The sequence below is a fragment of the Lynx rufus genome, unplaced genomic scaffold (assembly GCF_022079265.1).
Source record: "Lynx rufus isolate CCGP_SWC_20201006 ecotype Redwood Valley unplaced genomic scaffold, mLynRuf1.p SCAF_7, whole genome shotgun sequence".
Taxonomy (NCBI): domain Eukaryota; kingdom Metazoa; phylum Chordata; class Mammalia; order Carnivora; family Felidae; genus Lynx; species Lynx rufus.
The window spans coordinates 51935381-51962955 of record NW_025814889.1 but is presented as its reverse complement, the minus strand read 5'-3'; the positions used below and the strand labels follow the sequence as shown (position 1 = coordinate 51962955).

General features: G+C 35.3%; 1 protein-coding gene across 2 annotated transcripts in view; it reads right to left on the bottom strand.

Annotated features, from left to right (window-relative positions):
* The window catches only part of PIK3C2G (phosphatidylinositol-4-phosphate 3-kinase catalytic subunit type 2 gamma), a 337991-nt gene that overhangs the window by 82787 nt on the left and 227629 nt on the right, over nt 1–27575 (bottom strand). For both annotated transcript variants that reach the window (XM_047066883.1, XM_047066884.1), the window contains 2 exons: nt 11664–11820; nt 4569–4678 (listed from right to left, as the gene is read on the bottom strand). In XM_047066883.1, coding sequence (XP_046922839.1) covers nt 4569–4678; nt 11664–11820 — 267 coding nt within the window. The remainder of the gene's footprint in view (nt 1–4568; nt 4679–11663; nt 11821–27575) is intronic.

Sequence of the window (27575 nt, the reverse complement as noted above, 5' to 3'; positions counted from 1 at the left end):
TTTTCTTATTTTTATTTCTATCTTAGTAGTAATATTGGAATAAGCAGTAGTATAAAACACTTTTAGCCTGTCAGAACACAGAGAACACAGACTTTAAATATACAGGGGCTCTCAAAAGTATATTAGAATTAATGTCACCCATTGAAGCACCAAGACTAATGCTGGATCCATTACATAATGGATATGTAATATCCATTACATAACTTTCCTTTTTTGGTAAATTATGTGCACTGGCGTCTCTATTCAAGTATCTCCTTCAGTTTTGTAACCCATGTGATGTCAGAGAACACAGTTTAAGATAACAATATTATTTACACAGAAAAGTAAACAAGTGCACATAATTTTTCACATTTATTTTAATCATGTGGATCAAGTCATTCAAAATTCCACTATTGTTTTTAATTAATCAGGCTACTTTTATAAATTCATTCTATATATTGCTTGAGTATTAACAAAAGAAATATCCTATAATTAGATTAAAAAATTTTAATATATAAGTAATAGATCTTAAGTAACTTTTTCAAATGGTTAAGAATCCTAGTCACAATTAATTGAGGTTTCTTAAATCTCCATAACAGGGTCTTCACAGTGCTGTGTGATAGGAAAGATCATCAGCACACGATCCACATTTGCTTACCAAAGAACTTAAGAGAACATGTGGAAAGGCAAACTCAAAACACATTAAATCATATCTAAAAATAAAGGTATGTAGTTGAGATTATAGGATAAAATATATCACTAAAGGGAGACATGAGTCTCATGGGAGATTTCTCTGAGCAGAAAAGGGGAAAGACAGAGAGGTTCAAGGCATCTGGTAATGAGCCAAATCAGAGAAAGGAAAGAGGTTGAGTACCTTGGAGTCAAATTACCCCATGGTGGTCCCCTGGGGCAGCAAACATAGCAGATCCTAAACCAAACATCCGGGGGACACCTGGTGATGGCACAGAGATGATAGTACTGGGAAGGAACATCTGTCCTCCATCAAGGCTTGGGATAGTCAAGATGTGAGACAAAAGATCTACTTTGTTCAAACTGTAGCCAAAGTGGGCTCTAAGGAACCTTGAGAAAACTATGGTCTGAATTATGAAGCGACATACCCCAAGAGCCTGCATATGAGAGGGGTGGTTTTGAGCCCACAGGATAGAGTGTAAGACCTCACACTCTGTAGCATAACCCCCTGGATACACATTGTGGTTATGTCTACAGCTGGCTATATCCTTTGGTAAATTATTTAACTTCTCTGGGGTCTCAGTATCCTAATCTAAAAATTTAGATTAAAATTATATTATCTTACAGACTTTTTTTAAATCACTTTACTGAGGTATGATTGACATGCAAAAAGCTGTGTATATTTAATATATACAACTTGATGAGTTTGGAAATGATTATACATTTGTGAAACTATTAGTATAAACTATACCATAAACATACCCATTACCTCCAAAAGTTTCCTCCCATGCTCTTTATTTATAATTGCTATTATCAGTATTACTAATCATTTTTCTTACAGACTTGTTATGATGATGAAACAACTTACTCTATGAAAAGCACTAGAACAGGGCCTGACATATAAGAAATACCACCCTAAATGTTAGCCATTATTATATAACTTTTATAGACTTAATGTTTGATGTTTACATTGCATCTCCTGTTAAACTTTAAAATATATCTTAAGGGGAATGAGGCATGTTTCACATTCAGATATGTTCGAAAGTGGAAAAGTGGGACTATGTCCCCTGTTTTACTTGGGAGAAACTGGTATAACCAATAAGTGTATTAAGGTGATATACTAGACATCATGTAATTCAGTAATAAATTAAGGACAGCATGAAATAGCACATATTCTGTAGGATTATAGAACAAAAGACTAGTCACGATGGGAATAATCTGAGGTTTCATGGACAAGAAACTAGTTGTCCAGCATCTTAAGGGATACGTAGAGTTGAAAGTTACATCAGACTTCCCCCCATTCCAGTAATTTTTTTGATTCTTTGGAAGCGTTTCTGATGTATTAAATAGACAAAGGAGGAATGAATGTATATGAGAAATTTATCTACCCAGAAGAGGATTCCTTTGGGAATAATAGAGGTGGAGTGGATAAACCTTGATAAAGACAATCAGATTATAAGGTTGTCAAAAGTAAGAGGTAGGAAATGGCAAGTCAAAAACAATTATTGAACAGAGAAATGATGTGCCCTTATTTAGATGACCAAATGCCTTTTAAGTCTGCAATGGAGAACAAGTTGTTTACCATAAAATTGTAGAACGAAGTTTAATTAACAGAACATACTATATAACATCTAAAAGTGAGAAAATTAGCCTGGCAGAAATATGCAGGCAGGATAATGAGGTCTAGCTCACTGCCAGGAGATTAGTGGCTTTAGATCTACTTCTCATATTAGTTCACAATCTCTTGACTAGGAAGAGGACATAAGTAAATGTAGGCAGGCTCATTCATGTCGAAGATTCTGCTCTTTATAGATCTGGGTGTATCAGTTAAAGTCAGAAAATGTGGAGGGATGGAACTCTGGCAGACAAAGCCTATCGAGATTTTCCCTGTGGCCAGGACCTGAAAGAGCTTTTCTTCATCCAATATATAGTTTCTTTCCTTTGTTCTAGGTAGTAGTAGGGACTATTTGTAAACTGTCTAAGCAATGACACATCAAACACGGGCTTTAGCTGAATCACATGTTTCCAACCTTCATCTTTTCTGGACCTCTCTCTGCAACTCTATCTCCCAACCAGGTCCCACTGACACATCAATCATTGTGCCTGTAGTGCAGCAGCCCACTTCAAAGAAAGGCATCCCACTCAGATCATAATTGGATAGCCTGAGGGGGCTATTTTTGGTACCATGTGCACTCACCTACTTAGGACGGAGGTAACTAGACCAGGGGTGAGCAGCTGGAGTATAAAGCTGCTTCCTGCTGATGGGATCCCAGAGCTGTGTTGAACTCTGAAGGACCTTCCAGGCTCTGTGACAGAAGACCTTCTGCTCTTCCCGAGGCCGGTTGTTTGCCTTTCCCTAGGATTTTTCACACAAATCCCCCATCCCCAATAGCTGAGGCAACTTGAGAGTCTCTTATCCTTAAAATCAAGGATCTGAAACACTTATGCAAATCTTTAAGCTAGTGTCTTTGGCCACAGACTATTGTCAACTAATATTTATAGTTTTCTAAGTAGACATAAACAGATGCTTCTTTCAGAGATAACCTTTACTACCAGAGGGCATTTTTCAAGACTCAAAAAACCTACCAGACTCCACTAAAGAATCTCTTATGGTAGAATGTCAGAAACAAAGGAGGTAGCAGAAATGTATATTTTTGGCAAGGGCTCTGCCTGGTGTTCCTTAATGGTATCATATAGTTTTCTATATTAAATGTTGAAAAACCCTAGACCAGGGGATTGAAGTCCTAGCTATGGGCCCTAATCCTAGCTGTATTTCTTACTATTTTTTTTATTGTAGGCAAGATCTTTAATTCTTTGAATTTCAGTTTAATTATTTGCATATTTATTGTCAGAATAAATGAAGTACGAGGTCTCTTCCAGCTTAGCATTCTATAATTCTACCATATTGCTTCTATTCAACCACAAGAGGAGCCTATCTAGTAAAGTTCACAAAAGACAGATTTTTTGCAAAAGTGAAATTCTTTATGTAGGATGGCCCAATCAACTCTCATTGTTCCCTTGTAATAGAGAGAGTCCTCACTATACATTCTGGAAGGGGAAGAGTAAAAGTAATAATTGGCTCGGAAAGATTTTATTTTAAATACTGTTTTCCTCAAAAAGACAAAGCATACATCCATTAAAAAGAGTATAATCTGTGTTTACAAATTTCCGAAGTATTTGAACAATTAAAAAGTAGACTCAAGATTCAATATTAAGGAGTTATAGGAAAAAGTGTATTTCTCTACTTAAACTCTTTACTATGATAATAATTATGCTAACATTTATTGAGCACCTAGAATTTGCTAGCAATTATGCTATCCATTCAAAAATTGAAGTTCAGAGGAATCTTCTATTATAAAATGCACCAACCTTTTGCATTGTATGCATGATTTTGAGTGTAATTAATATTCACTATATTCTGGACAGGCTCTTTCTTTGATGTATATGAGTGTTTTCTCAGACTTGCTTAAAAAAAACATAGATTTAAAATAGAAGATAGTTACCAAATACTCCAATATTTGTATTGTCTTAGAGTTGAAAGTAGTGAGTCCATATCTCATCATAAATCTCTTTTTCCAAATTGTTTTCCTGGACATAGTTCAAGTAGAGCAACCAATCTATTTATGTCAGTCCTTGCTCTTTTTAGTGACCTCTTATTGAGCAATGTAATAGATGAAGAGGCTGGTTAGCAAACAATAGCATGGTACAGAAACACTGACTAAGGCCCTCTCCTCGACATTCACATTGCTCCCTTTCTATCCCTTGGGAAAGAAGACACAAGCTGGTTATAGAAATGACAGCTTTATAGCACTGACTGTTCACCCTGAAATCACCTCAAATGTGAAACGTATTTGTACACATGAATAAATGCATACTCATACATTCACAGCTTATCTTACTTGGTAAAATGGCTTGTTGCTTCTAGGTCTGTGTCTTGTGGACGAAGATTATTATACACATATTTCAGGTCTTGAATTCCACTCAGCTCAGGCAACCCTGCATGTAGCATCTTAGCAGGTAAACAAAACGAAAGCAAACAAACAAACAAACAAAACCTCAGAATAAATGTAAATCAGATCTTAGTTAAATTTGGTTAAGTTTACTTGGTTAATTCTACAAATGCATATACACTTAAACTTATACAGCAAAGCCTTTCAGTTTATAATCATGAATGGATAGAAGTTCATGATTTTTTAACTTCCTGTATTTACTAATAGAAGCAACAAAACAACAATAAGAAGAAGAACCAATAAAATTGTCAAAGTGCTTGCAGATTAATAATTTAATTTTATTGGGGCGCTTGAGTGGTTCAGTCAGTTAAGCATCAGACTTTGGCTCAGGTCATGATCTCATGGTCCACAAGTTTGAGCCCCGTGACAGGGTCTGTGCTACAGCTCAGAGCCTGGAGCCTGCTTCAGATTCTGTGTCTCCCTCTTTCTCTGCCTCTCCCCTGCTAGTACTCTGTCTCTCTCTCTCTCTCTCAAAAACAAATGAAACTTTAAAATAATAATAATAATTTAATTTTATCTTCATCATAAACCAGTGAAATAAGCATGATAGTATTATTATCCCTATCTTGTCTTCTTGTAGAAGAAGCATAGTCAGCATTGGATGGTAGAATGATAAGGGTTCTAGTATCAGAATTTCTGGACCCACCATTAAAAATCTCAATGATCATGAAAGTCTCTTAACCTCTTTGAATCTCCATTTTCTCATTTTGAAAGTGGAGATAAGAATACTCACCATGTTCCGGGGGCAATCAAATGGCTAATGAATAAGAAAGAGCTTTATACATTATAAATTATTACACAAAAATTATATCGCAATACCCATTTTAAAGAAGAAAAATTTAATCCCAAAAAAAGCATAAGTGAAGTGTCCAGATCAAATGGTGTGTAAGCACAGAGTATAAAACTCATCCCTCTGGCTCTTAATCTTATGTTCTTTCATGACTCTATGACTCATACTCTAAGAACACAATTTTCCCTATTTAAGTGGTGATTACATTTATTAAAGATTATTGAAGCAATGCAGTAATTAAAGATAAAATTGTACAAAGGCTCAGATATTTTTCTGGCAGCCTTTGGAAAAGTACTGTGTTTATATTATAGTGTAGACTGAAGAGATAATATTCTTTTTAGTTATAGGCAAAAAGAAAGAAAAATTTTTTTGAGAAAAAGTAGATCTTTCTGAAATAAATTTAAACTTTGAAAAAGAAGAAGGAGGAAGAGCAGGAGGTGGAGAAGGAGGAGAATGTCAACAGTACCTCTATGACTAAGATAAATTATTTCCTGCTCTGGAATAAAGGCACTCTTACAGTAGTGGGAAGTTAAGAACAATGCTGCTAATTCTAAAAATGTAAAGGAAACAGTGAGAATATGGTTATGAAGGATGGGTAAATTTATGATTGACTTGATGAAGTTCAAGTGAGAAAAAAATGGATTTGAAACTGTTCTTTCCTACTGTCCCCACCCAGGCAGAGGGAACAGCATGTATAGATGTACCAAGGAGTGCAAGATGTCTTTCATTATTTCACAAAAAGAACTCCAGGAGAGCATCTGGAACATAAGATATCCTGTGGGTAGGTGACAAGAGATGGGCCTGAAAAGGTAAGTAGGGTAGGAACTTTTAGCTATATAAAAGTTTTGTACTTTATCCTAGAGGCAAAAGGAAGCTCTTTTAGTGTTTTTAAATGGGCACTATATAATTGAATTGTTTTTAAAAGATCATTGTGGTTATTTGTGGAAAATGGATTAAAGTGAGGCCAAGTAAGAGACTGGACTAGGAGAATGTTTATGAATAAAGAATAAAGTTATTGGATTTTAAATATATTTAGGAAGTAGAGTTGAGAAAACTGGGTGATTAATTGGATAAATTTGAAGGGCTGGGTGGGATCTAAAGTATATAGCTGTAAATATAGATTTGGGAATCGTTAACATATAGATAGTAATTGAAACCTCGAAATGGATCAGGTAGTCCTGGAAAGTTGTTAACTGCTTCTCCTTATGGATGATCTAAACTCATAATATCTAAATTTGAGCAAATTCTCTTCTTCCATAAACTCTTCCTCCTTTTTCCTCTCCATCTCCAGTGCAACCATTGTCCAACTAAAAAGAAATTCATATCTTCTTTGATTCCCTCTTCTAACTGATTCCCAATGTCAGTAACATAATTCTATAAAAACCACCTCAATGGTCTCTTGTATTCATTCTCCTTTCCATTGCAATTATTGTCTTAGTTCAGCTCCTCATTTTCATTTGCTTAGATAACTTTTCCTACTTCTCCAATCCCTCTGTCTCTAATTACATAGCTTCTGAGTTGTCAGTTCAAAATCAAAGCTAGATGATGGTACTGTCTTCATCAAAAGCAAAGAAACTTCCAGGTTCTCAGGTGTCTGTATATCAAAGTCCAAAATCCTCATTCTGATCATAAATGTCTTTTGTAATCTAACTGTGATCTGTCACTTCATCTATTGTCTATATAGGTCTCCCTGTGTACCACAGACTAAGTACATTTGATTACCTCTATTTCCAACGCATGTCACGCCCATGTTCTTTGAGCTTCCACACATACTTATAGTTTTCTCTTAGCCGGGATTCCCTTCCTATCCCTCCTCACCTATTGAAATTCTTTTTGAAAGCTTAAATATTTTTTTCACCTTGAAACACCAGATTGTCTTGATAAGATTTAATTACTGCTTTTTTTGTACAGCAATCATATCGTGGTCGCACCTCTTTCAAGGGCTTATTGCTGCCTTACTTTTACTATGTTTGGTTCACATATATGTTTGTCACATTTGATTTTAAGATCTTTGAGGACAGGAACTGAGTTTTTATTTGATATTAAATTGTTTATATCACCAAACATGGTACCTTGCAAATGGAACTTAATGAATGTCTGTGAAATAATGCATGCATGCAGGAATGTGTGAATGAATGAATGAATGAATAAATGAAAAAAATGCCTAGCTTTGTTGGGCACTGGAAGCCTGTAACTAGTAAGTTCAACCCCAACTACTAAACTTAAAATCAACTATAGAGAGGTATATTCTCAGGAGCAACTAAAGTGTAGAGTAGGCTTTATCTTTTCAGTTCTGTAATTAGAGTTCTGGACACATTTGTGTACTTATTGAGACAGTTTCCCCTTTATTAGACTTATGATTATCTACTTGTTAACAGCTTTCTTCCCTAGATCTGAATTGCTTTCTGGTTTCTCTAGATACTCAGAATTCACACCTGCTTGCTTGGAACTCTGTCAAACATTTTTTTGGGAAGTACACCCTATACTTAATCTTTCTTCTCCACCCCCCCATCCTGGCCCCCTCATTATGCACCAACATCCAAGTGCAGATGGCTTCAAAGTAGATGAACTCAGCTTTCTCCTTGATATGTGGCTAATTAAAGGTAACAAGAGCAAATTTTGCCCTTGTTGATGTGCTCTGTTCTCCAGAGAGGCGGCTTTGAGTATTGTGACTCTGCCACTGGAGTAAGGATGACCTCATACCCGGGTCCACTTAGCCATGTCTGTTCTCTGACCCACAGAGATGCGGTTCAAGTACCTCTTAGCCTAGATTATATGGGCAATAACTTTAATTGGGGCAATAGGAAAGGGAAAGGGTGGCTAGGCTAGTATAGGTAATGAGCAGATACAGGTGATAAACAGATACATTCCTTTTTAAAGGACAGAAACACTTTTAAATTTTCTACTTTTATTCTCCAAGTCCAAATCTATTTTGATAGTTATGCTTAGGGAAGCAGACACTCTTTGCCACCTCATAGAGCAGTTAGAAAGATTTCTTCTGGGAAATATCTGGTATAATAATGGGTGTGATAAACATTTTAAACTGGGTGAATGGTCCCTATGTTCTTTGGGAGCCTTCCATAATAGCTGATATTGATTTTTTTAATGAGAGAAAAGCTGATGAAATACAGGCTTTTATGTTAGTGACTTCAGCCAGCAACACTCTTGGGTCTCCTACAGATGTTTTGCTTTTAAGCAAGATGGGAATTTCATGGATTATTTTTTTCCCTGATTTTCCCAGGAGCAAATAAAAAGGACTGTGGATATCTGGAAACATGCTGCTCTCAACAAGGGATGAACCATTAACTCCATAGTAGACTTACCAGACACTTGTGGCTCATAATCCTGGATACTGACCATTCACAGAAGATAGAATTTATGACCCATGTCAATTATTTCTCAAGTTGTAACTGGGTCATGGAGCAGTAGATTTAGTTCTTTTAAAAGAAGTTAATACAACAAGAGTCAGTTTGAGAGAGAATTGAGGGAAATATTGAGTACCCACATGGGCAGAAAATACTCTTTCACGAATTTAAATTTGTTTTTATTTTATAGGAAGCTATGCCAGAGAAAGTGTGGTCCTGAAACTTTACTGATGCTTTGATTATCTACAGAATCCCTTAAGAAAGAAACCTCAAAAGCAGAGAATGAAGAGGTAAATGACCAGAAACAGAAGTAATATACTGCTGTTTCATATGTATTCATTGGTCTAATTGGTCCACATTGCTTCTGTCTGTTTTAATTTCTGTGAGAGTTTAAATCTAAGATTATTTGCTTAATCTGAATTAGGGCTCTGTACTGCCAAAATTTCCTTCTTAGCCTAAAAGTCAAGACCTGGAAGATTAAAACATACGAAGATTGTTTGGATATACTTTGTAACAGAAATCTTCAATATTTGATTTTAATACTATTTTATGAAAAATTGCTTCAGTACTTGATTCAAACATCATTTATCTCCTTCTTTTAAATGAAATAACATTACATAAGCTCTTTAATAATTATTTTATATATTATGACACATGTGCTAAAAGTTCTCTTTTCAGGTAGGTAGATAAGTTTATTAAGTAAGAGGAAAAAGTCCACCAATAGCCTTCTCAATTTTTCCAAAAGGCTGTCCTCTCACATTATTTTAACATGCTTACTTTTGTTATTCAGCATAATTTTAGTGTCACCTGAGAAATAGCATAATCTATATTTTGTGCTTTTCTATTTTGTGTTTATTTTTAAAATGTCTGTTGCTGGTTCAAGTAGTTGTTAGAATATGGTACTTGTGTGCAGTTATTTATAACATTATAGACATGTAGAAATGCTGGACACTTCATTTATTGTATACATAAATTTTATCTTCCTTATCATATTGAAAACCTTAAGGCTGACTGGGTCTTCTATGTAAATGCATCCTCACAGTTTCTGGTATGTAGTAAGTACTCATGACCTCATGGATTCATGATTTGGAGCCAGTTAGAGCCCAAGAGAATATTAGAATGATATGACCTGGATTTTTACATGTAAATGGAGTCGAGTTCACAGAGTTAGTCCTTGTAGAGTTTCCTCTGTGGTATGAACACAGATTATGAACCATTAGCCATCTCATAATTGCAATATGGCCTAATAGAATTGGGAGTTAGAATGCAAATGTACCAATATGAATCACTGGCTATTATTGAAATAGCCAACTTGAAAATTCTAGACATGGGCAAAATTTATATATCTAGTTTACACAAAGAAACCAAAGTGTCCTTATGCATGAAAGACTATATGTTTATAATACTTTTTTAAATATCGATTTTTTAAGACAGAGTAAGGTACATATGTTGAAAGTTACAACAAGGATCCAATCAAGTCTTCATTGCAACAAGGTCAACATTTATTCAATACTACCCAATAGAACTTTTCTGCAATAATGGAAACGTTTTATATCTGTGTTGTCCCATATGGTATCACTAAGCCACATGTGGCTATTGAGCACTTGACATGTGGCTAGTGAGATTGAGGAGATGAATTTTAAAGTTTAGTCAATACTAATTAATTTAAATTTAAATAACCACATATGAGTAGGGGATATTATATTGGACAGTACTCTTTTGGATTAATAAAGATCTAGCATAATAAATTAATTGAACTGTACTATACGACAGATACTATGCTGAGTGCTTTATATTAATGATCTAATGAGGTTATTATGAAATATAAATCAATTAGTACACATAAAGCACTTAGTATAATGGTCATGGAAAACATTCACTATTAGGTCATTTATTCATCAATCCTGCAAGGTAGACTCTATTATCTTCATTTAATAGATGAGGAAACATAATCTTATTGGAGTTAAGTAACAGCACCTAGTAGAATTATTGTCATCTGAAGGTTGTAAACCAGCTATTTGGGATTATTGTATTGACTCCAAGCACCATATTGATTTACCAAAGGTGTGTTTCTCTCCTACATTTTGCTGTAGTTACTAGTATATATGGGTGTGCCCAAAGGAATCACCTCCTCCTTCTCCCAGAAATAGTTCTGTCAGATTGCTTTTCTCTCTCCCTGTATATATAGTGTCCATCTCTTTAACATTGGACAGTGAAGTGAAATTTTACACTTAAGTCACTTAATTTTACACTTAAATTTCACACTTAAGTCAACAGAGAGCATACAGGAGCATGACTCAGTAGACCCAATGTACACCACTAAATGTACTATTCTGTGGTTGAGTTGCTAGCAAGTTGTCTTATATTCTTGACCCCTAATTTCTTAATCTGAAAAATAGGCAAATGATCAAAGGCAGAAATTGGGAGGGAAGCCAGGAAAAATCCTTGCTTGGTCTACATCATTGGGTTGTTATAATGTGTAAATGAGATAGTACTTTTTAAAGTACTTTTGAAAAATCCTAAAGCATAATAACAACTGATATAATACTCTAAACTACTGTCCTTAATCTTTAATCAAAATATACTGAGATAACCCATGAATACATCAATATTATTGTGAATAGAAATGTTTGAGGAAATAACTGTGAATTAATGTAATGAATTATTAAGAAATGTGTTTATAGGCTGTACAGTGGTACTTTTAGTTTGCTCATTCCTTTCTCGTTTGACTAGCTCTTTGGGGAAATCTAAGCTATTAGCAAAAATAGACTACTGGAAGAGAGACATATATGAAGCTTATTATTTTTGTTGTTTCCTCAAGGGACTTACCATTTCTAGCAGGTTCAAGAGCAGTCGACTGTGCCTTCTGACAATATTATAAGCTCGACAGCAAAGCTCCACAAAATCTTGGAAATGCTGTGGATTTTTCCCACCTTCTGTAATAAAGTACTCCATCTCTGAAGTAAAAATAAAAGGTGCTCGGTCCCTACAAACAAAAACGAATAGCAACCATAAGCAGGAAGAGAAGTGGTGTGTAGAGTTCAATTAGGCATTTACAACAACTTATTTTCATTTGATTTTTTTCTTTTTTTTTGTATTTTCTATCTACACTAAGGAATGGGACTATCTCCTTTATGGAGTAGCTGAAGAAACTTGCTAATTATGGGCTTTGAATAGCCTAGCTGGGCTGCAACAGAGAGGGAAGAACATCGATCTATATATCAAATATTTAATTCCAAGTTATATTTGATGGAAATATTATCCATTAAAAATTATTGTAAGACCAATTAATAATGAAAGTGATTTTACAGAAAATATATTCCTAAATTAAAAATAAATAAGACAGATCATGTATTTGACTTCATGGTTTTGTTATTTAAGTTTTCTCTTTTCTTTTCTTCTTTTCTTTTCTTTTTTCTTTTTTTCCTTAGAAGATATTGACTATTTAAGAGAAAAATTTTCAGGTAATGACAAATTCTTCCAGAAGGCAATCTGGGGGAAAAAAAATGTTACCAATTCACTGTTGTATGCTTAGTAAGGGAAAAAAAAGAGTCAGCTGTATTTTATTTCACACTAGGTCAAATAAAAATACAGATCAGAAAGGAGGAAATATGTACAAACCATGTTGATATGTATATAATATCACCCCCTGTAGTTCTCAAGGTTGAAAAACAGGAAAACAGAAGACCAGAAAGATGATCCTGTTTTCTCTATTTTTGCCATTTTTCTCATTTTATTTGAGACATAAAGAGACCTAAAATGAAGCATTAGCATATCTAAGAGATTAGCAAAGAAAGGATTGGAAACACTTTTCTGTGATGTGAAGAACAACGATGAGACAAAGAATTTTGATACTAAATCAGTATCTAGAGGCCTATGGTCCTCTAGAAACATTTGAGATAGGAGTACAGTTTTGATTAAAACATTGTTTTAAAAGTAAAGACATTTTTATTTATTTAAAAAAATTTTTTTTAACGTTTATTTATTTTTGAGACAGAGAGAGACAGAGCATGAACGGGGGAGGATCAGAGAGAGGGAGACACAGAATCTGAAACAGGTTCCAGTCTCTGAGCTGTAAGCACAGAGCCCGATGCGGGGCTCGAACTCACGGACCGCGAGATCATGACCTGAGCCGAAGTCGGCCACTTAACCGACTGAGCCACCCAGGCACCCCAGTAAAGACATTTTTAAATAAATTCAAATAAAACATATTTTAAGATTTCAGCCTGGCAACCTAGATATAATTAAGGTTAGTCTAAGCAATAACTGAAAAAAATCAAAGACTATTGAGAAAGCTTCTTTTTTTAAAATAAAGAATGATTATGTTCTTTATTGTTGCTATGCTTAGCATTTGAATAAATATATAACAGAGTGGAAAATTTTGCTAATCTGATTTAGGCCTCTCAGAAGTGCGGCTATTTAAATCAGAAAGCTATAACCTAGGCATTTTGTAGGTGACGTGGAGAAGCAGAATCTAATCACAGGCAAAGTATTTTAAAGAAAATAATCTACCTCTATTTGGCTATGGTTATTTTATTTTATTTATTTTATTTTATTTTGTTATTTATTTTATTATTTATTTATTTATTTATGTATTTATTTATTTATGATCCATACTACCACTGAATATCTGACTGAGAGGCTGGTGTAACAATATCTCTACTTAACTTTATATTCATTCATTCATTCATTCAACAAAATTTATCAAGCACCTAGATACTGAGGAATGTGTCTTAAGAATCAAGTCCAAATTTAAAAATTTCTGCTTAAAATCCTTTTATTTTTGGCTGTCATTGACTTATCCGATGTATATGCTATAAGTATACTTTACAGCTCTTTATTTTAGTCAAGCTGGAAGCAGAGCTATTGAAAACAGGAGTTATACCACGGGTTCTAATCCTGGACCTGTTATATCTCAATTTCCTCATCCCTGAGATGCATAGATAATACTGAGCTCTTAGAATTACTGTGAAGATTAACTGAAAACGTGTACACACTGCCTGATACACAGAGAGTTCTACATGCTTATGAATTGCTATGGTTAGAGGCTCTATGCAGAGGAAACAGATTGCAGGTTTTCAATCATATTCTAGCATTTACTAGTTCTGTGGCCCTGAGCAAGTTATTTGTCCTTTCCATGCCTTAATTTCCTCCTCTGTAAAACAGAGACAAGAGCACTTGACTCCTGTGACTTTTGAGAGGATTAAATGGGTTACAGCATGTAAAAGTTTTAGGACACAGTCTGGCACATAGTAAGCACTGAACAAATGTTAAATACTATTGTTAGTCCTCAAACTAATAACAAATGTGTTCTCAGAGCTAAATCTTGTCATAATTAAATCTCTCTTTCTCTTCAAAAATGCCATCAGTTTGGGGCGCCTGGGTGGCGCAGTCGGTTAAGCGTCCGACTTCAGCCAGGTCACGATCTCGCGGTCCGTGAGTTCAAGCCCCGCGTCAGGCTCTGGGCTGATGGCTCAGAGCCTGGAGCCTGTTTCTGATTCTGTGTCTCCTTCTCTCTCTGCCCCTCCCCCGTTCATGCTCTGTCTCTCTCTGTCCCAAAAATAAATAAACGTTGAAAAAAAAAATTAAAAAAAAATGCCATCAGTTTAGGGCATCTGGGTGGGTCAGTCAGTTGAGCTTCCAACTCTTGATTTTGGCTCAGGTCATGATACCAGGGTCATTGTATGGAGCCCCACATCAGGCTCCGTGATAACTGTAGAGCCTGCTTGAGATTCTTTTCTTCTTTCTCTCTCTCTCTCTCTCTCTGTGTCTCTCTCTCCTCTGCCCCTCTCCCCCACTCATGCTCTCTCTTTTAAATTAAAAAAAAATGCTACCAGTAAAATTCCAGGCTTCCTTCAAGGTTTAATTTACTCCCAGATCCTCCATATAACCTTTTTGCATAAGCCCTTAAGTGGACCTTTGAATTTGGTAGCACTTTTTATATGTCACTCACACATGTAGTCATCACTATCGTTAACATTTTAGTAGCATCTTAGCAATATCCCAGACTTCCATAATCGGAAAAAAAATTTTTATATATAAAAATTTTCCAAATTTTTCATACTCTCTATACTATATTTACTATATTGAATGGAACTCTTGAAATAACTTCAAGAGAGTCAATTTTACAACCGCCTGAAATTTTCTTTTCTAATGTGATAGATATGCTTTCTTCTTCCATATGCTTGACCAAATGGATTTCCCTTGGAAAGTTGTTGTAATTATGCTCAAGTTCATGTGATGACACATTTCCTCCTTCCATGGTAACCACCATTATGAGTCAGATGAAGAAACACCATAGCAGAAAATCAAATACACATAAGAAGCATATCTAGGTTAGAGAAAATATAAACTAATAATAATATTGAAGGACCCAATTTTAGCTCTGTTTAAATATTATCATAATCTAAATTTTCCATGGGCCCCCAAAATAAAATGTTACATTTTTTCTATATGATTTTCATGAGTCACTGCTGAGCAATTTTTAAAATAATGTAGACTAAAATTTTTTTGTAAATGGAAAGAAGTTGAACATGTGAAACAGAATCCTATCACATCCCTATAAGCTGTAAAAATCGTAGCTGGGATGTGCTTTATCAATTCCCTCAAATGTGAACCTAATCCCAGGTCACAGAATTAATGTATTGGAGCCTATGTCTGAAGTTTAAGCGATACTTATAAATTTGAGATATAAATTGGTTATGGCATGAGAGAAGGTTGAAAACTATTTGATCTCCTAGAGTCCATACTGATATTACATTCTGAATCATATACTGAAAATCTGTCACTTGTAGCTGGACAAATTTACCAAGAAATTTCTTGGTTTCTATTTCCCTAATAGTGTTTTTACCATTATTTGCCTAAATCCTATCTGTTCTTGCTTCTGTACCTTTTACTTGTATTTTTTCCTGCTTCTGGCCATGTTTCTCTCTCTCTCTGTGTCACACCTGATGCTCTATTTTTTTTTTCTAATAATTCTTCTCTAATTTGCCGATCCCTCACTGGTTTCTCTCTTACTTTGCCTTTTCTTTTAACTTGGCTCTACAGCTAATATATTTCATTCTTTTTAGTCTCTAGTAGTCTTACGATTTTTTTCTCCCAAATAATCTGTGTGATTATCAAGAGGAGAGGCATTATTTTATCTTTCCTTTCTATATTCTTAATGTCTCAAACAATATTTTGATGATATTCTGCAATGGATGCAACAGTAAATATACTTAGTTCACACAGTTAAAAACTTGTGATAATTTAACATTTATGTGGGAAGGCTGTATGAACAATCTTATTGGTTACAATTCTGTCATTTTGTTGTCCAAGTTAATCTTTTTATTAACTTATAATCAGTCCTTCTCTGAAAGTATTATTCTGTAAAACTGCAAGAATATTTTATACATTTCCCAATATACGTGAGAAGTGAGTAGTGCTTTACAAATGTATATAGACTTGAGAATTTTAAGGATATTTCTATTATAAACAAATACTAATTATTAAGGAGATAAATTATTTCCCATATCAATGGTTAATAATTTTCTGTTTATAATTACTTATGCACAGACTTCCCCTTTAATCATTCTGTAGATGTGATCTCCTTGTATAAAATCACTAGAATACTAAGATCATCATTAAACATTTACACATTTTTATTTTACTGAGGGTACATAAACTTTTAGGATATGTCTCTCCACTGGGTAACTAGGGAGGCATGCAACCAAACAAAATGTTAGAGTACTATAGTTATTTAACAACAAATATTTATTGATCATCTATAATAGATGTGTATAAGGCTTATAGGTGATGTTACATATTTTAAAAATCAATATCCTAGAAGCAATACAAATGTATTAATAATAATGATAGTGTTTTGAAAAGGTCCCTCCAGCTGTAATATGGAGAAGAATTTGGGAGAGGGAGAGTATGTGAGTAGATCAGACAAGAGATTTTGCAGAAGATTTTGGTTAGATATGAGTGTAGCTCAGATTAGGTTTGTGGCTTGCAAATACAGAGAAGTGGGAAGACAAAAAATATTTTGAATCAAAAATCAAGAGGACTTCATATGGTTCAAAATGAGAAGAGTGTTAGGAACAGATTTAAATTTTTGGCTTGTGTATCAGGAAAACTAAAGTGCAACATTCCGAGTGGGTTCAGTTTTGAACAAGCTATGTTTGAGGTGCCTTTGAGATATACAGGAGTAGATGACATTGAGGTATTGTAATACTTATTTCCAGACCATAGAGAAAAGATCTAGGTTGGAGGTAAAATTTCGTGTGTCAGATTTCCACTTCGACTGCATCAGGACCTCGGGACTCAAGAAACAACATGGTGGGGAATTCTCTGGAGGTTTTTTTTTTTCCCCACATATATTCCAAACATAGACCTCAAGAAGCTGGCAATCGTGAAATGCCAGTGGGTGCAGACAAAAAAATGGCCAAGAAAAGCCTGCTCTTTCTAGCCAAGGGCCCAGGAAAGGGATAGCTGAACAAGGCAGAAAATTAAGTTTAGACAGTAACCACGCTACTCCAACCAAATACTGCAGAAAAGAAAAAAAAAATGACTCCACTCCCCAATGACACCAGTGAAGTCTTCAAAGAGAGCCTAAAATTCCATTCTCACCAAGCTGTAATGAGGGACATCAATCGTTGTCTCTATGATATTGAGACCATTGAATAAGAAATTGGTATTGGCGGAAGGGAAGACACATAGATCATTTGAATAGGAAACATAACAGAAAGAAACTTACACAAATATGCCCAACTGATTTTTGATGAAGGTTCAAAAGCAATCCAATAGAGAAAAGATACAGGCTTTTGATCCCATGATACTGGAGCAAATGGACATTCATAAGCAAAAATAGAAATGTAGACCTAAACCTCATTCCTAATATAAAAGTTAACTTTAAATGGATTACAGACTTAAATATAAAATGCAAAACTACAAAACTTTTAGAAAAAGACATAGAAGAAAATCTTTGAGACCTAGTACTATGCAGAGAGGTTTTTAAGAAAATAAAAAGACAATTTATAGACTGGGAGACAACATTTGCAAACCACATAGCCAGCAGTAGACTTGTATCTGTAATCTACACAGAGTTCTCAAAATTTAACTGTAAAAGAAAACAATACATTTAGAAAATGGGCAAAAGACAGACAATAGAAGATGATATGCAGATGGTAAATTAGCACATGAAGGAAAGTTCAACATCATTAGATATTAGGTGAATGCAAATTAAAACCACAATGAAATATCACTGCATACCTATCAGAATGGCTAAAATAAAAAGTTAATGACAATTAACTTGCCAAATGTTGGCAAGGAAATGGAGAAACTGGATCACTCATACATTGATGGTGGAGATGGAAAATGGTACAGCTACTCTGGAAGACCACTTGGCAGTTTCTTAAACAACAAGAACAACATCATGCAACTACCATACAACCCAGCAATTATACTTTTGAAAATTTGTCTCAGAGAAATGGATATCTATATTCACACAGAAGCCTGTACACAACTGTGAAGAGCAACTTTACTTGTAATACGTAGAAATTGGACATAATCCAGATGTCCTTCAGTGGGTGAATAATTAAACAAACTGTAGTTTATCCATACTATGGACTATTATTTGTCAATAATAAGAACAAATTATTGATATACAGAACAGCTTGGGTGACTCTCCAGTGAAAAAAGCCAACCCCAAAAGGTTACAGACTGTATGATTACATTTATATAATATTCTTGAAATGACAAAATGATAGAAATAGAGAATAAAATTAATGGAGGGAGACAAGGGTGAGAGGAAAGTGGATATGACCATAAAAGGGCAACAAAGGATACTAGATGTCTTGAAACTCTTTTTCATCTGAACTATATCAATATCAACATCCTGGTTATGATATTGTACTATGATTTTATAAGTTGTTACTGTTGGGGAAACTGGCAAAGGGTACATGGGATTTCTTTGTATTATTTCTTACAACTGCATGTGAATCTACAATTATCTCAAAGTAAAATGTTTAATTACAATTTGTATGAGTCATCTGGCTATTGATATTGATTGGTAGGAGCCTTGGGTGTGGCTGATACCAGTTTGGTGGAGACTGTAGAGGGAGAATAGAAGAGGGAAAAGAATGAGTTTTGTGGAATTCAACATTTAGTGGCATAGTAAAAGAGAACCTCTTGCACTGGATACTGAGAGGGGAAGAAAAACCAGACAGTGAGGATCCATTCCAGAGGGTAAGCTGAAAGTTATTTTGAGGAAGGAGAAGTCAACACCATTGAAATCTGCTGATCAATCAGGTAAAATGAGGAATAAATACTGTTCAATTAAACACTATACAGGTCATTGTGAGTCTTATGTAATAAAGAAGAAAGTCAGTTTGAGGTGGTTATGGAATGAAAGGTATGGAAAAGATGTCAAGAATTTAGACAACTCCTTCAGGAAGTTTGTGATGAGCAAAGTGGCATGGAAACTGGGCATTTGAGGCAAGGTCACTTAAACTTTGAAGAGACAAGGATATTCAAAAGGATTATTTAAGAGGGAGAGGATAAATATGTAAGACAAAATGAATTATTGATAGCATAATGTTTGTTAGAAGGTGGGAGGGAAATGGCTGCAAAGCACAGATGGAGGGATTGGCTTTAGAAGGGAAAAACAAATCTAGTATAACAAGAAGGAAGAAGTTTATGCAACTGAGATGTAATTAGGTTTGTTAGTTTTGAACTGAGTAGAAAAGCAGTCTCTGTTACTGTTTCTATTGTCTCAATAAAATAGGAGTTCTGGCCCTCTATCTAAAGTAGGGAGTAGGGAGTAAGGGTTAGGAGAGATCTGAGGTTTATTCTGCAAGAATAAAGTACAAATCAATGTGGAGCAGGAAATAGTTATATGGCTACAGAGTGTTGTTGGATTTCTGGGGTGTGAGGACAGCGTATTTGAAAATGAAGACAACCTGGGAAGGAGGTTGAGCTCCTGAGGTTGACTCAGTAGGTTGAGCATCTGGCTCTTGGTTTCAGCTCAGGCCACGATCTCATGGTTCATGAGTTCAAACCCCTCATCAGTCTCTGTGCTGATGGTATGGAGCCTGCTTGGAATTCTCTCTCTCTCTCTCTCTCTCTCTCTCTCTCTCTCTCTCTGTTCCTCTCCCCACTCATGCTCTTTCTCTTTTTCTCTCTCAAAAGAGATAAATAAAAACTTAAAAAAATTATTTTGAAAATGGAGACGTTTGCCCTGTAGTGTTGATGGTTTCTTACAGCGCTTGGCTACCGTGGTGTAGCACAGAGAAAGATGAGTGGGTTATGGCACATGTTTATCATCTGCTTTCACACTTTTATTCACAATACTCTACTCTTAAATACAGGCTTTTTGCTCCTTTTCCCCCACTAATTTAAGTCTTACCCTTTCTTCAAAGTCCTGCTCATATTACACTTCCTCTTGAAATCTTCCCAATATCACTAGCCCTCACAATGGAGACTGATCTATTCTGAAATATATTTTTAAGGAAATGGACCACTCATCCTAATTGTAACGGATGCTTTCTGAAATAGCTGAAGTGTTATATCCTTAAAATGAGTGGCCATTTATTGTTTAATTTCTTAAATGTGTACGTACTTTAAAAAGAATGATGTTTGATTTTAAAGTATTAAACACATAAGCTATTTAAGGACACAGTAATTCACGGGAGCAACTTCCTCAAATGTGAATTATATACTCTAGATACTACCACTGGGCTTCATCCCAGCTGTTCAGGGTGGTCTTTGGCCATCCTAAGTTCCATAAAACAGTCCCTGGTGGGCTCTGAAATTAGAGTCACATTCCATAAACTTTAGGCTTCTCTTAGCTATTCCTATTAGATAGTTTTTTTAAATGTAAGAGAAAAAAAAATTTTAAATGTAAGAAAAAGAAAAGAGAATGAACAATTGTGCCTGCCTTTTTACCCATAAGAAAGCACATTGCCCATAGATGGGAGAGTGGTGCTGCTACTTTAACACTTGGTCTTAGTTTGCGAGTGCCTCTCACAGTGCATTCATCTTGCAGTATATTTGATTGAAATTGTTAAAGATATGGATTTAATATATATCATGGTCATAAATGCACGATAACTCTGTCATCTGTTACTAACTAAAGAAGCAGCCACCTGTCCCAATGCTGGACAGAAAACAGAGCATGCTGGGATTATTGCGAAATGGGATTATCAGTTGCCTACATGGCATTTTCCCAAGGCTCCTACCACCTACTGTCTATGATTTTGGACAAGGTATAACAACTAAGACTTCTCTCTGTCTTAGTTCTTGACTTGTAAATTAGAGAAAATAACAGCAACTACTTCAAAGAGTTCCTGTGAGGATTAATTAGCTAATGCATGCCAAGTATTTATGAGGCTTTCAAGGGTAATTTTGACTATTTCCTTTAGAATCTGATTCCCCATACCAGATGATGCAGCATCACACTAAGGGTGCTTACTTTATGCCACTTCCAGTGATGATCCACAGCAATTTGAGAAGACGTATCTGTTTCAGTATTGGTAATATTGGATATGGAGAGTGAAATGGAAAGATAGAGAACTTTATGAAGGATTCATGACAGTAGAATCTGTCTGCTGGGCTCTGTGAACATATATATTTCTTCTTTTGTCGTATAGTTCATCTAGTATTTACTTGAGCAACTGATAATGTCAATAAATGGACATTTATAAATTTCAGTCCCATACTTTAGATTCCAGTGTTTGAATATGTATTTGTACCCTGAATTGAAATGTGGGACTCAATAATGAGGTACATTTTATTATTGTTATTATTATTACTACTACTATGTTCATGATTTTCAGGTGGTTTTATCCCACATTAAAATATATTGTTTCAGAGATTTAAAAAGTTGCAGACTCCCATCATAGTGAATGGTGTCATTAGTACACAAATAAATAAATGCAGAGTACACTGGGGAATGTTTAAGCCTACCCTTTCCCTGATATCACAAATGACCTACATTTCCGAGAACACATTTTGCTGTCCAACAGAAAGAACACAAGTCTCTGGTCTAATATTATGAGTTAATTGAGAAGGCCAATTTGGAATCCCCACTGGATAGGATAGAACCTTGTATAATTAGACAACACAGGAAACCTCCTATGTGCAATACAGAGGAAACATAAGGGTGTATATACTATTACAAAATGAACATTTAATGCCCTTGAGATCTCCAAGCTCTCAGCAATTATTAACTGAAGGGACTCTCACCAATAATCTGTTCAGTATAAAATATGGGTTTTTTTTTCCTCCTTGTCTAGCCTCTTGTAGATGCACTGTAGGGCCATAGTCAGATTCTGAGAAGTTCCTGATCTTAAACTGCTTAGTAACTTTAGATACTGACTCTGGAGTTCCTGTCAGGCTCAGATATACTATCTCTTATTTGAAAAGGGTAGTTAACATCCACCTCTTTAAAATGAGCAGTTCTAATTTCTTAAATCTGATATTTTGGGTGGGAGTTTATAGTAGGTCAGGATTTTGTGAGGAGAAGAAGAGACTGGTCAGCATCTCTAAAATATAATATTCCCTCCCTTGAGTTTGAGTTCAAGAATAAGTGTACCGTTAGGCTTTGCATGGAATTCCAGTGTATTCTTGGAACAGAAGTTAGTCTACATATGAGGAAAAGTTGGCCATTGCCATAATGCTTGGTTGAAACTGGATTGTGGAATCACATTTTAAATAGGGTCAGGTTAGAAAATCAAGTTGGATGTAAAAATCAAGAATAGTCCAAGTTACCTCTGGAAACATTTAAATCACCCATTAAGTTACCATATGCATGATCAAAACTTATGAATCATGCTTGAAATAGATATTTTATCTCTAAGTTTAACACCATGCATGAGTTAAATTCTGCCAAAGGAGGAGGTACTGTTTCTTCAGTTGGACATCAGGTGAAGTTCTTTTAATAGGCTCATGTTTAGGAGACATTTGTAATCTTTATTTTTTTTTAAAATGTTTATTTATGTTGACACACACACACACACACACACACACACACACACAGAATGAGCAGGGGAAGGGCAGAGGGAGAGAGAGAATCCCAAGCAGGTTCTACACTGTCAGCTCAGAGCCCAATGTGGGCCTTAATGTCACAAGTTGTGCGATCATGACCTGAGCCAAAATCAAGAGTCGGATGTCCAACCAACTAAGCCACCCAGTGCCCCTGTAGCCTTTCTTTAAAAACTAGATTCATACTTAGTACTACAAGATGCTTATATTGACAGGCATGTTTAACTTAGACCTACTGAGGAGAGCATACATGTCTTCTGCATGCTTTGTTCACAGACCCACTGAATGCCAGAAGGCAGAATCCTTCCACCATTTAAATTGTACTCTCTCTCCCTCTTCTTCCCCCCTCATTTCATTCCTTTTATTTCCCCTTTCTCATACTTCATCCTTTCTCAATCATCCCTCACTCTCTTCATCTGAAAACTTACATGTCTCTCTTTGAAGAAAATTCATGTTTTTTTTTTTTAATTAGAGGAACTGTTTTCCACTTATACTGGGAGGGAAGTAGATATAAAAAAAGTTCCTCAGAAGAAACAAGGTGATAAAATATAGTGTAATGATATGGGGAGGTAGGAGAAGAAAGAGAAACAATAGTATGGAGATGAGAATGACAGAACAAACTTCTTTTCTGGAAATAAGTCTATGTGAGAGTGCTTTGAACATCCAAGCACTGTTCAAATGTTAGGTGTAGTTGTTTAGGGCTGGCTTTGTGGCTGGAGAAAGCCTTTGTACCATTTTTTTTCAGTTATTTTATTGTAGAATACATATTACATAAAGTTTACCATCTCAACAATTTTTAAATGTATAGTTCAGTGGTATTAAATATATTCATAATAGTGTGCAACCATCAAAAAAGCCATCCATCTCCACACTTATTTCATCTTTTTTTTTAATGCTTATTTATTTTTTAGAGAGAGAAAGAAACAGAGACAGAGCATGAACTGGGGAGGGGCAGAGAGAGAGGGAGACACAGAATCCAAAGCAGGCTCCAGGCTCTGAGCTGTCAGCACAGAGCCCGACGTGAGGCTTGAACTCAGGAACCGCGAGATCACGGCCTGAGCTGAAGCTGGGCACTTGACTCACTGAGCCACCCAGGCACCCCTTCTTTCATCTTTTAAAACTGAAACTCTATTCCCATTAAACAATGACTTCCCATTCCCCCATCCTCCCAGATGCTGGCTACCACTATTTTGCTTTTTCTATGATTCTGATAACTCTAAGTGCCACACGTAACAATTTTGTCTTCAGAAAAATTGTACTTTCTCAGGTCAAGGGAGGTAAATTTTATGGCATTTTTGTAGTGATCCTTCAATCACCCAAGATTGAGCTTCTGCTAAGTGTCAGGAGATAGGTGTATATGATTCAAAGATGTCCTGCAAGCATTCACAGTTGGAGAGGTATTGGCAAGTGTGCTTTTGTTAGATACTGAGGCCTGCTTTGAGTAAAAAGAATCACAATGTTTATTTAATAAACAAATGTGTGAATAACAGACCAATGAGACTCACCCAATTTCAGAGGACATTAAGACAGTAATTAAAGCATGTGGGAGATCATTAATGCCTATATAGCATTTGGATTACATGAATATTACATTAAACCAGAATGATTGGAGTAAAACAAAAAATCTTTTAATCTGCTAAGGGAAAATTTTTTCAAAGATGGTTTTAAATTGACAATATTTAGAATATAAACATACAATACTCAAATTAGAAATTAAACATAAAAAAATTTTACATCAGGGGTGCCTGGATGGTTCAGTTGGCTAAATGTCTGACTCGATTTCAGCTCAAGTCATGATCTCACGGTGGTGAAATCAAGCCCATGTGAGGATCCGTGCTCAGCACAGATTCCTCAGTCACCTTTTATTTGTAGAGGGCTACACCTTTCCAATTGCTCTCCATCCTTCATTTCTTGTTTCCTCACAATAATCCCATGAGGTAGGTAGGATAAAGAATACTATTATTCCTACTTTACAAATGGTGAAAATGTAGATCCAGAGACAGAGGTTACCTGACCCAGACCCATGTACTGTCAGGGGCAGAGATGTCACTTAGACTAGAGGGCCTTGCTGATAAGACTGCCCTGCTCCTTGTCACTTCCACCTGCCTGCCTTTGATCCATCAAGCTGACAGCTCCCCCCAAACCCTCAAGTCCCAGATTCTCTCTCCCTCTTCTCCCCCTCTTATACACGCTCTCAATCTTTCTCTCAAAAAAGTTTTTTTTTTTTAATCAGTGGTAACTAACTATTGAAGATCATGTCAAGATGATTACAGATATAGGGAACGTTTATGACTAATATTGAGAGGAAAATTCTGAGATTAATTATATTTGGTGATTGATGATCTATTGGGACAAAACTTCAAAAGGGTATAAACCATGCTGTAATAAGACATATATAATATTTTGATTATCCTCATGTAAATATTTCAATAGGAAAATAAAAGTATTTTGTTTGTATGCTGGGATGATTTTTCATCTGTTTTAAATGGATTTATGTCCTCTGGTATGCTGATATATATTTAATAACTAGCTAATTTATTTTAAGAGAAAAATGAAGCTCTCATTTATGACATTTGCCAATCGTCATGGTGTATACACTCTCACCATGATTTTAGGCTGCCAAAGTGATGTTTTTGAATATGGAGTTGAAAAGGAATACACAAAATAAGCTCTTGCCAGCTAGCATGAGCCCAGTCCAGCACACCTCTGTTTATGTATGAAATCATATCAGAAGTCAAGAATGATTTGGTGAAATACCTTACAACCTAATAAATCTGAAGAACAGTGCAAGGCAATCCAGTCTGTCAATCAACAAGCCTCAAAGTCAGAGAACTTAAAGGACTAATAGTTCAATTCATGAATTTTAAAGCGCATACTTTAAAAAAGTACCAAAATAAGATACATTATTTAAATATTTTTTTCTTTATTTAGAGAGAGAGTGAGCATCCACAAGTGAGAGAGGGGACACAGGGAGAGAGAGAGAATCTTAAGCAGGCTCCACGCTCAGGGCAGAGTCAGATTCAGGCTCAATCCCCCGACCCTGGGATCATGACCTAAGCCAAATCAGGAGTCTGACCCTTAAACAACTGAGCCACCTTTTAAATAATTTTAAACACAAAGAAACAATAATCACCTAGAGATTCAGTTTCACTTCTTGTCACTTCATTTGGAATACTTGCATTACAGTTAATTACAACAAACATTTCTAGAGCTTTCACTGGATGCTAGGCATTCTTCCAAGCACTCTATATGTATCAGTTAATTTTCAAAAAAAATCTGTTTTATAAAAAAACTAAATTGGAGCACAGAGAAGCCATTTGTTCAAGGTCACACCATTAGTACATTAATTAGCATGGGATTCAAAAAAACTCATACAGTCTATCTCTGGACTACCTGACGTTAACCACCACTCATACAATCCCTAAAATTAAAGACTTCATGCAAGTCTAGCATTACTGAAGTGAAAGACCATACAGGTTGTAAAATATAGTTTTCAAAAAAAAAGTATCTAATAATGAGTTAGAAGAGTAGTAAAATCACCAGTAAAGGTCTTCCTTAGTTTCTCCTCCTCTGTAAAAGAGTCACTATCAAGAAATTATGAAGTTGAAATTTAGAGTTTGTTACAATAATATCTTTTATTTAATGAAAAAATTGCTATATAGAAATTGTTACAGGGGAACTTTGAAAAATTGTGGATGCATAACTTGTTAACCACTTTAATTTGAATTTTTGTGAGATAAAATAAATAAAGAAGATAATAATTAAGCAATATTTCAAAAGAAAAACCAATTGGCTTCAGAAAGTTGATGAAATTCTTCATTGTTTACATTGTGAGGATTAGCCAAATTTTCCCCAGAATCATTAAAGAATGCTAGGGCTGAATTGCCCTGTGATTTAATCCATTGGTGAATATCCTCTTTATCTAATCTAATAATTAAAACCAATAATGAAGGATTGTTTGTTTATACACAGGATGTGAAATCCTTCATATTTATAACTGAGATGTGAGTTCTTTTTTCTTTCTTCAAAGTTAGAAAGTCTACAGGAGCCTCTAATTTGGTCAAAGCATGGGCTTTCCATATTTCTGGGAAACTGAAATCAGAGGAATGGTTTAGAGACATCTGGGCAAGGACTCCAAATGTGAGTGTTGCTGGGCTGACTCAATATAATCCAAGAATCAAGAGAGCCAATGTCTGTAGGCATTGTCTAAATAGGATTATATAGATGGTTAGTGGGAGATGTTTTGGAACGGTGATGTAAGCATGAATATAAAAGGGCAATGGCCCAGCAAGAAATCAGCTTCTTTTTCAAGATCCTGCTTGTAAAAAAAAACATTGCCTCATTGCTCTTCTTAAGGAAACTAAAGATCAAGGGAAAGATATACTACATCTGGTTCTGCTCTGTTGGCCTGCTAACTTCTATTATTAAATTCTGTATCCTTGGCTAAAGGGTATATCTACAACTTAGAGAGGGGGTTTTATGTGTGTATGTGATTTCTTTTGCCAACCTATAAACCACCCACAACTGGAAACTGTACTTCTTATGTGCAGTTGAGCAACAGTTTAGGCAAATGTATTATTAAGTGAAATTAGTCTCTATGTGTTAGTAATCTTTTGTAAACCTAGAAAGTTATACAAATATTTTCATCTTCCATAGTGTTAAGGAGTAGACAATAGTAAAAACACATATATCTGAGATACGTGTACTTTCTAGTCCCAG